Genomic DNA, 12,366 nt, shown 5'->3' on the forward strand with positions numbered 1-12,366 from the left:
CTCCCACCCTCCTCCACCTCCCCTTACTGGGCATGCGTAGTTCCCCGGCTGAGTCTTCGCAAAGTACGCAGGGAAGTGTAGTGTGCAGAGAAAGTAGGTCGTTTGCTCCAACCTGAGCGTGAGGTTTCTGAAGACTACAATTCCCAGAGCGCAGAGTGCACCTTTGCCCCGGGCCTCCCCGTGTATGTTGGGGTTCAGTCAAGTCTTCCTGGCTTCAGAGGAACCTGAAGAGGCCTAGAAAGGGCCCCCCCTTTTTTTTTTTTGGCCGCCCAGCGGGGTTTTGTAGGCTCTTAGTTCCTGACTGGGGATGGAACCCAGGACGTCGGCAGTCAGAGCATGGAGTCTTAACCACTGGACTGCCAGGGAATTCCCAAAAGGGCCCTCTTAGTCGGAAGGAGTCTCGCAGTCAGACTTGGGCTTGCACAGTCCATGTTTTGGGGAGATGGTGTGGGACACTGGGGGGGGGTGCAGTCAGTTGGCACAAGTCCTGGTAGCCTTTCAACCACACCCACCCGTCTGCCTCCGAGACCAGTGTGGTGGGGCCATCCCCTGTCCCGCCAGAGCCGGGCTCCCACTGCCCAGCACCCGGTCTGTGACACCTACTGGCCCTGTCAAAATTGAGGACCCTGAGTCCTCTTTCCACACTCATTTGAATCTGGTAGTGCTTGATTGTCCTATGATTTGGATGTTAAGGCTTGAGGTGCCTGAATATTTTACAGGTGCTCAGGGTTTGGGGGCCCAGTGGGTTCCCTCACTATCCCTCCTTTTCCCCTTTAAAACAACTTTTTCTTCCTAAAAACTGTCCTTCGAGTTTTTGTGAAGTTCTCTGGCGTCTCCATTTACCATATCGTTGACTTGCAGCCTCCTTTCAGCTTCTTTCTCCCCTCCCCCGTACGCGGGCCTCTCACTGTTGTGGCCTCTCCCGTTGCGGAGCACAGGCTCCGGACGCGCAGGCTCAGCGGCTATGGCTCACGGGCCCATGCCGCTCCGCAGTATGTGGGATCTTCCCAGACCGGGGCACTAACCCGCGTCCCCTGCATCGGCAGGCGGACTCTCGACCACTGCGCCATCACGGAAGCCCTCTTCCCCCTTTTTTGACATTCTCTTGAGCACTTACTCCTTTAAAACTCAACACAGGGATCTGAATCCAGGATGAACTTTGTTGCTGGAATTAAAGCAAGTGAAGGAGGATAAGATTCTAAATAAAAGGGGACAGAATTTTACTCTCATATTTGCAACTTTTTAATATGTTGACAAAAGGTAGATTTTGCTGTTATTAAGCACTTAGCCTTTTTTTTTCTTTTTGCCACATTTCTGGCCTTTTGTGCCTGAAAAGACTTTGAGAAAGTCTTTGAGTCCTCTCCTGCGGCTTAACTTGAATCTACTTGTTCCTTTTATTGAAGAGTGGTTATTTTTAAGCTAATTTTACCACATTGTATGAATATTTAATATATAAGCTCTAGAATTTGTCCAATAGCCTTAAAAAAATGAACAAACTGATGTGAGTGGTCACTCCTATCTTTAGTTAAAGACAGCACCAGTGCTTTAATCCTCTGTTCCGTAAGCTTCTTGAAGTCAAAATTAGAGCTTGAGCTGCTACAGCAGAAAATCTCATTCTGGTTGTCCGTCGTTTTTGTAAGGTTCCACCCCACAGCCATCTGGCCTGGCCTGTTCTCGAGTTGAAGAAGCGAAGGTGGCATTATCTCCTTCTGATTTGTGCAGCAGCATCACTGAGATATAAATTGGTGTGCCACTTTTTTTTTTTAATAAATTTATTTATTTCTTATTTAATTTTGGCTGCGTTGGGTCTTCGTTGCTGTGCGCAGGCTTTCTCTAGTTGCGGCGAGCGGGGGCTACTCTTCATTGCAGTGCCCGGGCTTCTCATTGCGGTGGCTTCTCTCGTTGTGGAGCATGGGCTCTAGGCTCACGGGCTTCAGTAGTTGTGGCACATGGGCTCAGTATTTGAGGCTCGTGGGCTCTGGAGCCGCAGGCTCGATAGTTGTGGCACATGGGCTTAGTTGCTCTGCAGCATGTGGGATCTTCCCGGACCAGGACTCGAACCCGTATCCCATGCATTGGCAGGCGGATTCTCAACCACTGCACCACCAGGGAAGCCCCTGGCGTGCAGCTTTAGTTGCTAATGCTGCAGAAAATGGTTAGCTGGGCAGGGCTGATGACAGTGATTCTATTGTATTTTGGGGTAGGAGGCTTATTTCCCAATGACTTTGGCCTGCATTTAAAATGCTCCCATTTTGAGGCTGAACTGTTCAGGGGAGGTGATTTAGAAGGCAGTTACGCAGCAGAGTCTGAGAAGGCATAGCAGGGTGCAGGAGCCCTTTGGACTATGTGGCATGCCAAGAGGCCATGTGGTTCCTTGGGAGAAGGGTCATATGTCATGTTCAAGTTTTACTTTTCAAAAATACTTTGAAGACACTGTCTTTAACTCCAGGTCCATTCTTGGGAACCAGTGCCAACTTTCTTTACAACTTTTTAGTCTCATGTGTGTTGGACACTTCTAGTGGGCCACTGTGGCCCTTACAGGCCTTTGTTCTTGAGGGGAGGCCCGTGGTCCTGGTAGCTATCTTTGCGTCTGGTGATGAATCCAATCCTCATAAACAGAAAGCTCCTTATCTTTATCATTCTTCTTCTCTTTAAACCTAGAAGGACCCTGGAATTGATCTTTGGCGACCAGGAATAGACATCTGAAGACACATGGAGATTGTCTGTATTGGAGGCTGGGATAGATGGGGAGAAAAGAGTCACCTGAATCCTGAGCCTCCCTGTGGAGGGCTCAGGAGAGGCCATGCTCGTGGCACTTCTTTTGATGCCCCACGTGACCCTTTGTCTACTCAGACCTGAAGTGAGGGAGGGGCTAGACATGGCCAGCGCCATCAGATACTCCACATTAACCCAGTGCGTTTTCTCTGATACTCACCCCGGAGAGCTGTGCCTGAGGGTTCCATCCTTAAAACGCCCTGGGGAGCCATGGTCCCAGGCCGTAGCCAGTTGGGTCAGGTGTTCCGAAAGCTCAAGATCCTCAAGCCTAGAATTAGCACCTGGATACTGTGTGCTGGACCCAGAAGGGATTTTAATCAAAATCCAGCTCCAGGGACAAAAGATGCCCTTGACGGATAGTGGATCAGTCTTGTCTCTGTGCTGAGCTCAGCAGCACATTCTCACCCAGAGGTCTGGTTAGGAACGTTTTCTCGCTCTGTCGGCCCTCAAAGATGGCCCTTTTCAGTTCAGTTCTCCCATGGCATGAACCTGGATCTGCCCTTTTGGAGAAGGTGAGGCAATTAGGATCACTGGCTCTCAGGACCTCACAGATCATCTTCCTGAGAAATGAGGCTGGCCCAGACCTCAGGAATAAACCTTTTTGACCTCTGTGGATCTGGCTGTGAGAGAATCCCAAAATAACAAGCTGAGTGTTTATGTTGGGCTGCCTCCTCTCCAGGGATCTCCAAACACGTGATGAATCTGGTCTGGTGCCAAGGACAGGTGGCCAGACAGTCCCTGGGAGACTGAGTGATGATGGGTCCCCAGCTGGAGGCTGTAGGGTGATGGAAAATTTCTTCTCTCTGCCCACCTCATCACCTACACTCTAGCCAGAAACTATAGAGATTTCCCTCAGGCCACACCAGTACTGCTCTTAAGGCTTTGTTGGCCTACAGGGCCCTCTTCCCTCTCCTTTCCTCTGCTTCCCTAGGGCAGCCCCTAGTCAGTAGTTTCCTTGTTGGTCCATGCCTCTGATTGTGATAGGTCTTGACTTTTTCCTGGGGATCATGCCCCAGTCTCCATTCTTGGAGGCTGTCTGGACGGAAATGCTCACCTTGGTTACACTGTTCTGCAAAAGAATCAGCTCTGCAAACCCAGAGTGAGCCAGAGCACACGCACACCCAGGGAACTCAGGATAACAAATTGGATGCGATCGGAGTCCTGGCCTCCCGTGAAAAGTTGGCAGTGCTGCTTCCTGTTCAGTGACCTGTATCCCTTTCCATTTAAGGGGTTGAAACTAAAGATTTTAAACTCCTGTCTTGGCCTGTGACAGTCTGGGAGTGGGACTTCACCGAGATATTGCAGAGACAAGTTAGCAAGAGCCTTCCCTTCTCCATCTGATTTAGGAGCTCGATTTTTTTGGTGTCACTCATAAAGTGACCTGAATTCTCAAAATATTGGAAACCACAGTACCCCTATTTCTTTAGAAGTACTTAAAAATATTTATCAAGTGCCGACTAAAATATCATGTTACTGATGAAACTAAGGCTCAGAAAAAAGTGACTTGCCCACAGTCACACATATAAACCTGTCACTAGTGGAGCAGAAATGGGACCCTGAGGCTATGTGATCCAAAGTTGGTGCTTCTCTGTCTGATGCCCACTGGCTTTCTGCATATCTACTCATGAAGCCTTTCTTTCTCATTTTTCAGCGTTGTCTGGAGCCCAAGGCTGCCCACCTTACATTTCCTACCACTGTCCTGGGCTTGTGCACGTGCCTGTGCTGATTCTCTGCCTAGGAAAGGACGATGCAGCTGGAGATCAAAGTGGCCCTGAACTTCATCATCTCCTACCTGTACAACAAGCTGCCCCGGCGCCGGGCAGACCTGTTCGGTGAGGAGCTAGAGCGACTCTTGAAAAAGAAATATGAAGGCCACTGGTACCCTGACAAGCCACTGAAGGGCTCTGGCTTCCGCTGTGTCCACATTGGGGAGATAGTGGACCCCGTGGTGGAGCTGGCCGCCAAGCGGAGTGGGCTGGCGGTGGAGGATGTGCGGGCCAACGTGCCCGAGGAGCTGAGTGTCTGGATCGACCCTTTCGAGGTGTCCTACCAGATTGGTGAGAAGGGGGCTGTGAAAGTGCTCTACCTGGATGACAGCGAGGGCTGTGTTGCCCCAGAGCTGGACAAGGAGATCAAGAGCAGCTTCAATCCCGATGCCCAGGTGTTTGTGCCCATCGGCAGCCAGGACAGCTCCCTGTCCAACTCCCCGTCACCGTCCTTTGGCCAGTCGCCCAGCCCCACCTTCATGCCCCGCTCCGCTCAGCCCATCACTTTTACCACCGCCTCCTTCGCAGCCACCAAGTTTGGCTCCACCAAGATGAAGAAGGGGGGCGGGGCAGCGGGTGGGGGGGCGGGGGGCTGGGCAAGGGGCCAGCAGATCCCCCAGCAGCAGCCCCGCATGGCCCGCTCTCCCACCAACAGCCTGCTGAAGCAGAAGAGCCTCTCTCTGTCTCTGCATTCACTGAACTTCATCGCCACCAACCCAGCCCCTCAGTCCCAGCTCTCACCCAATGCCAAGGAATTCGTGTACAACGGCGGTGGCTCTCCCAGCCTCTTCTGTGATGGGGCCGATGGCCAGGGCAGTGGCACCCCGGCCCCCTTCGGGGGCGGTGGGGCTGGCACCTGCAACAGCAGCAGCTTCGACATGGCCCAGGTGTTTGGAGGTGGCGCCAACAGCCTCTTCTTGGAGAAGGCGCCCTTCGTGGAAGGCCTCAGCTACAACCTGAACACCATGCAGTATCCCAGCCAGCCGTTTCAGCCCGTCGTGCTGGCCAACTGACTGCCCACCTGCCCACGGGGCCAGGAGCACCCAAGACCACAGAAAAGAGAAAGGAAAGGAAAGGCCAAAAAAAAGAGGAAAAGAAAAATACACAAAAGGATTTCCAGTCTTCTCACTCTAACTTCTAGAAACATGACCCAGCCCGGGCATGGAGTGGGAGGGGCCCCTGAAGCCCTGAACGGTGTTTAGCTCAGCCCCCTGCTGCTCTCCTGCCTGCCTCCGATTTATTCGGTTGGTTTGGGTTTTATATTTCTTTTTCTTTTTTTCTTTTTTACATGTAGTTTTCTATATAACATCTTTAATTAGTGGCTTCCTGTGCTAAGAATGGTCCAGATGTGAATTGCTGCTCCCTGCTCCCTCCCTCCCTCCCTCCTTCACACGCCTGGTTTAGGGTTGGTGTGTCCCAGCTCACAGGGAAGGAAGACAGTGGCTGGGGCCTGGCCCTCCTCAGAACCGGGAGAGACTGCCCCGTGTCACTGTCTTCATCACCCAGCTGTCCTCTCACTCAGCTATCCAACCTCAGCAGGCCTGCTTGGGCCCTGCCACCCAGATAGGTCTGACTCCAGCCCCTGCTTCCTCTCAGGCCTGGGCCCTAGGGAGCTGCCAGCTGGCCACTTGACACCCACCCCCTAGAGCTGAAGTCTGTTACTCCAGGGAGGTTAGCCCTCTGGTGTCCCTTTCATCTCTGTCCTGTGGCCCCACGCCACCATTCCCACCTGGCCCAGACCATCACCGAGGCCCTGGAGACCCAGCCATTGGCACATGTGGCCTCTCTCGTGTAGCCCCTTCTTTCCTGGGCCTGAGTTCTTGGGTAGGGAGGTGGGGTGAGTGTAGGTGTGCGTGTGCATGCGTGCGTGCGTGATTTGCTCTCCTGTTTTAAAGGATTCCGAGCCATGTGAAACTTCCCCTCTGGGTGTGATTCTGGGTCGCAGCAAGTGTTTATTTATGTGTGAGGGTGGGGAATGCATTGGGGGTGGGTTGCCAGTCCTTTTGTGGGGTGCTTCACGTGGTGGCGCCAGACTGGCTGAGCCTGACGCTTCCAGAGGAAAGCACTGCAGAAGGAACTGGTTTCCAGACTGCGGAGGGATCTGCACTTTTGTTTTTGACCAAAAAAAAAAAAAAAAAGGTTAGCAGTGAGGGGCTGAGGGAATGCCCAGCCTCTGATACCTAAGAGAAGTCCCTGGACTCGGACCCTCCTATTGTGTGACCTTAGCCCAGGGTGGGAAACACTTACCTGAGCACCCTGGGGGGGTGGGAGTTTTGGGTCAGTGCCTGTAGTGGGCAGTCCAAAGCCTTGAATTGAGACTTTGGTCTTTTGGCTGTAGATGTTGCTTTAATGCATTTCTTCCCCTGCCGGCTTGAGAACCTCTTGGTACCTCTTGCCATCCCCTCACTGTCCGACCCAGGCCCACTGGGCCCAATGCTGATCTCGAGCAGGCTGGGCTGGACAGGCGCTTGGCCACGGCAGGTGCTGTGTCTGGATTCTTGAAGAGCCCTCCCCACCTCTGCTGGAGAGAATTTACCTTGACCCAACCCTAGTGGGCTAGCTTCCACGCCACGACGCTTTGGCAAGTGGGCACGTAGCATCAGGGCCCCCATCACCAAAGCCTTTGGCACCCCACCCTCTCCTCCCCAGTGACCCCAAGTTGGCAACTGCTGTGGCAGCGGATCCGGCCCAGACGGACACTGCCAGCCTCCTCTCCCTGCAGTGGGCACCAGCTCTACCTCCCCGCGCGGGGCAGTGCCCTGGCTCCTTGGCCCGGCACCGTCTGTCCCCCCTAGACTTCTCAGGGGCCAGCCCCGTCTGGGCCACCCTCTCCCGAGCCCTCAGCTCCCGCACAGGTGACAGGCCCAGGCTGCTCTCTGGGAAAGGTTGGATGCTGCCTTATGCCCCCTTCCAGCCCCTCTTCCCCCACTCATGCACACAGGCACCCACCACACCCTGGGCGGCTTGTTCCTCACCACATACAGGGAGGGGGAGACCAGCCCCTTAGTGTCTTTTGAAATACGAAGAAAAATGTGTGATCAGGAGCATGACTCCTGTGCTGGGCTCTTGGGCCCACTTCAGTCTGTCTCAAATCTAGGCATTTTTGCTTCAACTTTATTTTTTTTTTTTAAGAAAACAAAACAAAAATCTGCACTAATTTACCTGGTTTCATAGGAAAACTTTTTTTTTTATTTTTTACATTTTTTGGTGTCCGTTTGTATTGAATAATTTGCTACATTTGTAAAATGTAAGAGGTATATATAATATATGTATATTTCTAACGTAAAGGTAATTTTTTTCTTTTCAAGATTTTTTCTTAAGAGGAGAGAAAGATATTTTTTCAGGAAAAACAAACTTTAAAATAAAAAAAGAGGAGAATAAAACCTATTTCTCCCCTTTCCCCATCCTCTCTCTGTCTACCCCCCTTTCCCAGGAACAAGTCAAAAGGTGGATCGTCTTGTAAAGGAAGTAAACTTTTAGTCCAGAATGATGTCTTTTTCTCAGTGCAGTGAGCTGTAGATTCTCTAGTTTGACCCCTGGGGATGGGAAGGGGGGCACTGAGGCAACATGGAGAGGAGCTCGCGGGAGCAGGGTAATGAATTTGTTTTCTTTAGTGAAGGAGGAATACAATCAAGTGTTTTGTATTCAGAATGTTGTGCAATATTTTGGAATGGAACATTGGTGTGTTTAGAGATTTAGTTTAAAAACAAAACAAAAAGATTGATCAAATCTGTACAGTTTATATTGTTCCAGATTTTTTTAAGTTTGTATTAAAAGCATGATATATAATAACCTGCTTGCTCCCTGCTTGTTTTGTTTCTGGGGCCCCTTTTGGGATAGGGAGAGTTGGAGTGACCCAGCCCCTGTGAACTTCACGAAACGATTGGTCATCCTCACCTGACCCCTGGGTGGGCACAGTGTCACAGGCCCCTTTTACCACCTCTCCCCTCGGCCCAGGACACTTCGGGGTGCCCATTCCCACAGGGCCTTTTCCACACGGAAGCAGGTTCCATGAGGTTGGGAACTGCCCCACTCCCTCTGCTGACAGGTGGTGAGAACAGGACACACCTCTTCTGGTATTTGGCCATCAGAGACCACTAGACCCTTAGGAGTGGGCAAGGATGAGAAAAGCCTACCTAGGTCAGGTTCCATCCAAAAACCTGGTGCTTAGATTCTCGACCCTTCTCTTGGCTGGGTAATTCTGGAGCTGTTTCAGGGTTGACGGGGCCTGCCTGAGCCTGGGGCTAGGGAGGAAATCGGCGTCTCCTCCCTCTTCCTTGGTACCTGGTGCCCCTCCCCAGCAGTGATGCACTTCAGCCTCGAAAGGCCCAAGGGTTGAAGATGTCAGCTAGGTATTTGTTGAATCTTGTTTTACACTCACAACAACCTGGTGGTAACAGGTATTATCTCCATGGTACAACTGAGAAATGGGCTCCAAGTTAGATTACCTGCAAAATTCATAAAACTAGTAAGTGGGGAAGCTGAGATTTTTGCCCCATGTGTGACCTTTTCATGTATAAAACTGTGGAAACTGCTATGGAAGAGTGCCACTGGGGTGTGGGGGGAGGGCTGCCACTAGGTGTGGGAGAGGTGACAGGCCTGGGGGATGCCACCTCCATCCAGGCTGGGGCAGGGGGCAAGCAGCTCTTCTGGGGCATCAAAAGGACCGGCGTTTCCTCAGGCCCCTCACCCCCCAAACAGGCCAACACCGTCCCTCCCCACCCAAGTGTATGAACTGGGCCTAGAAGCTCTCAGGCCAGACATCCCACATCTGCACAAGGTCCCAGGAGCCCTTGATGTCTGGCCCCTCCATGGGCCGCTTCCTTCAACAGAGTCTGTCGAGGAGAGAGAGGCCCCAGTCCAGGATGCCCAGGCCCTGGCAGAGCTCTCCCTTTCCTCTGCCCTGGCAGGGAGAAGCCCAGCCTGTCTCAGTGTCCCTGTGCACAGGTTGCCCATTGCCTGTGGGCCCCAGGTCCCCTCACATACTCATTCCTATTTATGTTAATATAAATAAAACACCTAGCACAGGTTCTACTAGAGTAGGGGCCCATACCCACTCCCACTCACCCATACCCACTCACTCATTCCCACTCCCTGTGCACATGCCAGGGAGCTGACAGGCCTGGGGGAGGCCCAGCTCAGGTGCCGAGATCGCCTTCCCGGCCAGCCCCTCCAGCTGAAAGAACAGAGAGTCCGGGTTTGAACAAACCTCCAAATTCTCCATGGCTTAGGCACAGAAATGATTCATTCATACGTTCTTGCCTCCATTTATTCACCAATTGCTGGCTCTGAAGGGGTGCAGTGGGAGACCTGGGGGTAAGGGGAGAAAGAACATTCTGGTAAGACTCAGAGTTCCTTGGATAAAAGGCTCACTTATTCACAAACACTCCATGAGCACCCACTGCCTGCCTGGGGAGCACAGGTGGGACAGCAATTACAGGAGAGGTGTACACAGGGGGCCTGGGAGCCCAGGGATCAGGAGGCAAAGAAGAGCCAGGAAGGAGAAAAGCAAGACCAAGTCCCCTCCCCAGGGAACGTGTCAGGAGGGCGCCCATCAGGGAAGAGTCTAGACTCTGCTCCCTGAGAAAACAAGGATTCCAATCCCAGCCCTGCCACTCCTGAGCTGGGTGACCTCAAGCAACCACTCCACCTACTCAGGCGTCTCAGTTCTCTCACCTCTAAAATGGGTATAATAATTACACCTACTTGTGAAGATTAAATGAAACAGTGAGTGGAAAATGCTGAGCACCGTAGCTGGCCCAGAATAAATGACAAGTACCATTTCATCAGCAGGGCCATAATCATTCATCCTCAAACACCAGCAGCCAGCCCAGTCCAGGATGCTTCCTTGAATCAGCAAACAGGTTGAAACCCAACCCTGCCAACAGCAGGACCAGGCTGGGGTGGAAAAGGAAACTCCATTCTCAAAGCAGACACTAGGCTGGCCCCCAGTCTGCCCTCTGCAAGAGTGGGAAGCTGCTTGTCCCCCAGCAAGGTAGCATCCTGGGACGTATACTAATCACCCTCAAAATAGTTTCTCCTGGAGAACAGATGGGTGGGTAGGGGTGAGTCATGGTGGCAGGAGAACCCTGCTCCATTCGTCACTGCTTGCCTGAGTCAGCGACTGCCCTTGGGCCAAGGGGATGCCACTGTCTGGTCCCCTCAATGCCACCTCCCCCAAGTGAGTCATGGGGTGGAGGGGCACACTCTTGCCCTCCCTCCTCCTTTCCCTGGGTCTGGCCACTTCAGCCAAGTCCTGAGTGGGCAGGCCTAAGGACAGGCTGGGACCAGCCAGGAAGTGTCCAAGCCCCTGGGTGACAGGAACCTGCTGATTTTCTGGGTTTTAATTTGGGGAATTTCACTGCCAGCGAGAGAAGTGGGTCCTCACAGCTGCCGACACTGTGTAACCTCAAATATCTCTCTCCCCTCTTGACCTCTGTCCCATTTGTACGAGAGGCAGTGAGGCTAGGTGCCTGTCCAGCTAGGCCATTTGGGCTGGTCCCTGGGTCAGCACCTCTTCCTGCCCCACTGGCTCCTGAGCCCTGGTGAGGGCCCTGGAGGACCCTGTGCTGTGGCGCCTTCCCCAGGGAGGGGAGAAAAGAGTGATGGGCTGATCGCTGGGTGGGACCATAGGGCTACCAGCCGAGACCCCCGCAGGCATGAGGACCCGATCAGAATACTGCTGACCTGTGGCAGGGTTGGTGAGGCCAAGCAGAAGAGGCCTGGCCCAGCCACCTGGACATCTGGGTCCTGAGGCTGGCTCTGCCCTAACTGACTCCAATAAATCACTCAACATTCAATGTTTACCATTCAACATGGAGGCCCCATAAGTGCTGGACACTGTTCCAGGCATCTTCCTGAAGTGATGTTCTAGGAACCACAAACAAATAAGTGAAGAATTTGTCAGATGGTGAGGATGTTCCACTAAGACAATCAAAACTGGTGATGGTAGCTAGTGACCAAGTGGCTCCTTGAGATTGAGCAGTTGGGGGAAGGTGAACCTTCCCAAGGAGGGGGCTTTCAACCCGCGATCTGAATTACAAGAGAATTGGCAGAGAGAGCAGAAGAGAGGTCAGCCATTCCCAAGGGCGAGGTAGAAAAGAGTACGGTGTGCTCAGGGAATGAAAAGGCCAGCAGTAAACAAGAGACAGGCAAAGATGAAGTCGAAGAAGTCCTCAAGGCCGCATCATGGGCCCCATAGCCCAGGTGGCGAGCTGGGATCTAACCTCCAATGTGAGAGTTAAGTCTCTCATGCCCAGGTTGCTGCATCTGTGGCTAGGAGCAGAGATAGAGTTCTCTCACACATTCAATCAGCAAACCTCCCCAGAGCCCCTCCTCTGTGCGAGGTCCTGACCTGGGCCCTGGGCACGGGCCTACTGGAGGACAGGGAGACTTCTAGTGGTAGAAAAGTGGAGTAGAAGACAGACCCCAGGTCATTATGACTTCAACACCTTGATCAGATCCACCAGAAGGAAGGTCAGCGAGCCGCAGGAGGCTCCTATACAGCCCCGGAAGGCTCTTCAGAGGGTTGATAGAAGCTCATGGGGGAGGGGCTATGGCCCAGCACACATGCCAAGTACTTCAGGCTGGGCTGGTATGACGGCACCTGGACTCTACATTGAGGGGCTCCAGGCGGTGGGCAGGGAGATGGGAAAAGAAACAAGACTCCTGAGCGGAGGAGCGAGGGGGTAAAGCCATGGGCACAGCAAGTGCAGATGACCCCCTTCACGGAGCCACAGAGATATCCAGGGGGCAGAAATGTAAAACTAAAACTATAAAATGTTTAACAGAAAACAAAAAAGGGACTTCCCTGGTGGTCCCGTGG

At 52.7% G+C, this 12,366-nt stretch overlaps 1 protein-coding gene and 1 long non-coding RNA gene across 3 annotated transcripts in view; one reads left to right on the forward strand and one right to left on the reverse strand.

Annotated features, from left to right (window-relative positions):
• Positions 1 to 6,749, forward strand: part of TOB2 (transducer of ERBB2, 2) — a 10,200-nt gene extending 3,451 nt beyond the window's left edge. For both annotated transcript variants that reach the window (XM_024737510.1, XM_024737511.1), the window contains one exon: positions 4,427 to 6,749. In XM_024737510.1, the coding sequence (XP_024593278.1) occupies positions 4,523 to 5,554 (1,032 nt within the window). In that variant the 5' untranslated portion in view covers positions 4,427 to 4,522 and the 3' untranslated portion in view covers positions 5,555 to 6,749. The remainder of the gene's footprint in view (positions 1 to 4,426) is intronic.
• A 146-nt stretch (positions 6,750 to 6,895) lies between these two features.
• LOC112394661 (uncharacterized) lies at positions 6,896 to 10,055 on the reverse strand. The gene is made up of 2 exons (XR_003002184.1): positions 9,751 to 10,055; positions 6,896 to 8,989 (listed from the first exon to the last, which is right to left on the reverse strand). It is a non-coding gene; the product is annotated as an uncharacterized LOC112394661 (long non-coding RNA).
• Positions 10,056 to 12,366: the final 2,311 nt, after the last annotated feature.

This window comes from Neophocaena asiaeorientalis, unplaced genomic scaffold, assembly GCF_003031525.2.
Source record: "Neophocaena asiaeorientalis asiaeorientalis breed wild unplaced genomic scaffold, Neophocaena_asiaeorientalis_V1.1 scaffold242, whole genome shotgun sequence".
Classification (NCBI taxonomy): Eukaryota; Metazoa; Chordata; class Mammalia; order Artiodactyla; family Phocoenidae; genus Neophocaena; species Neophocaena asiaeorientalis.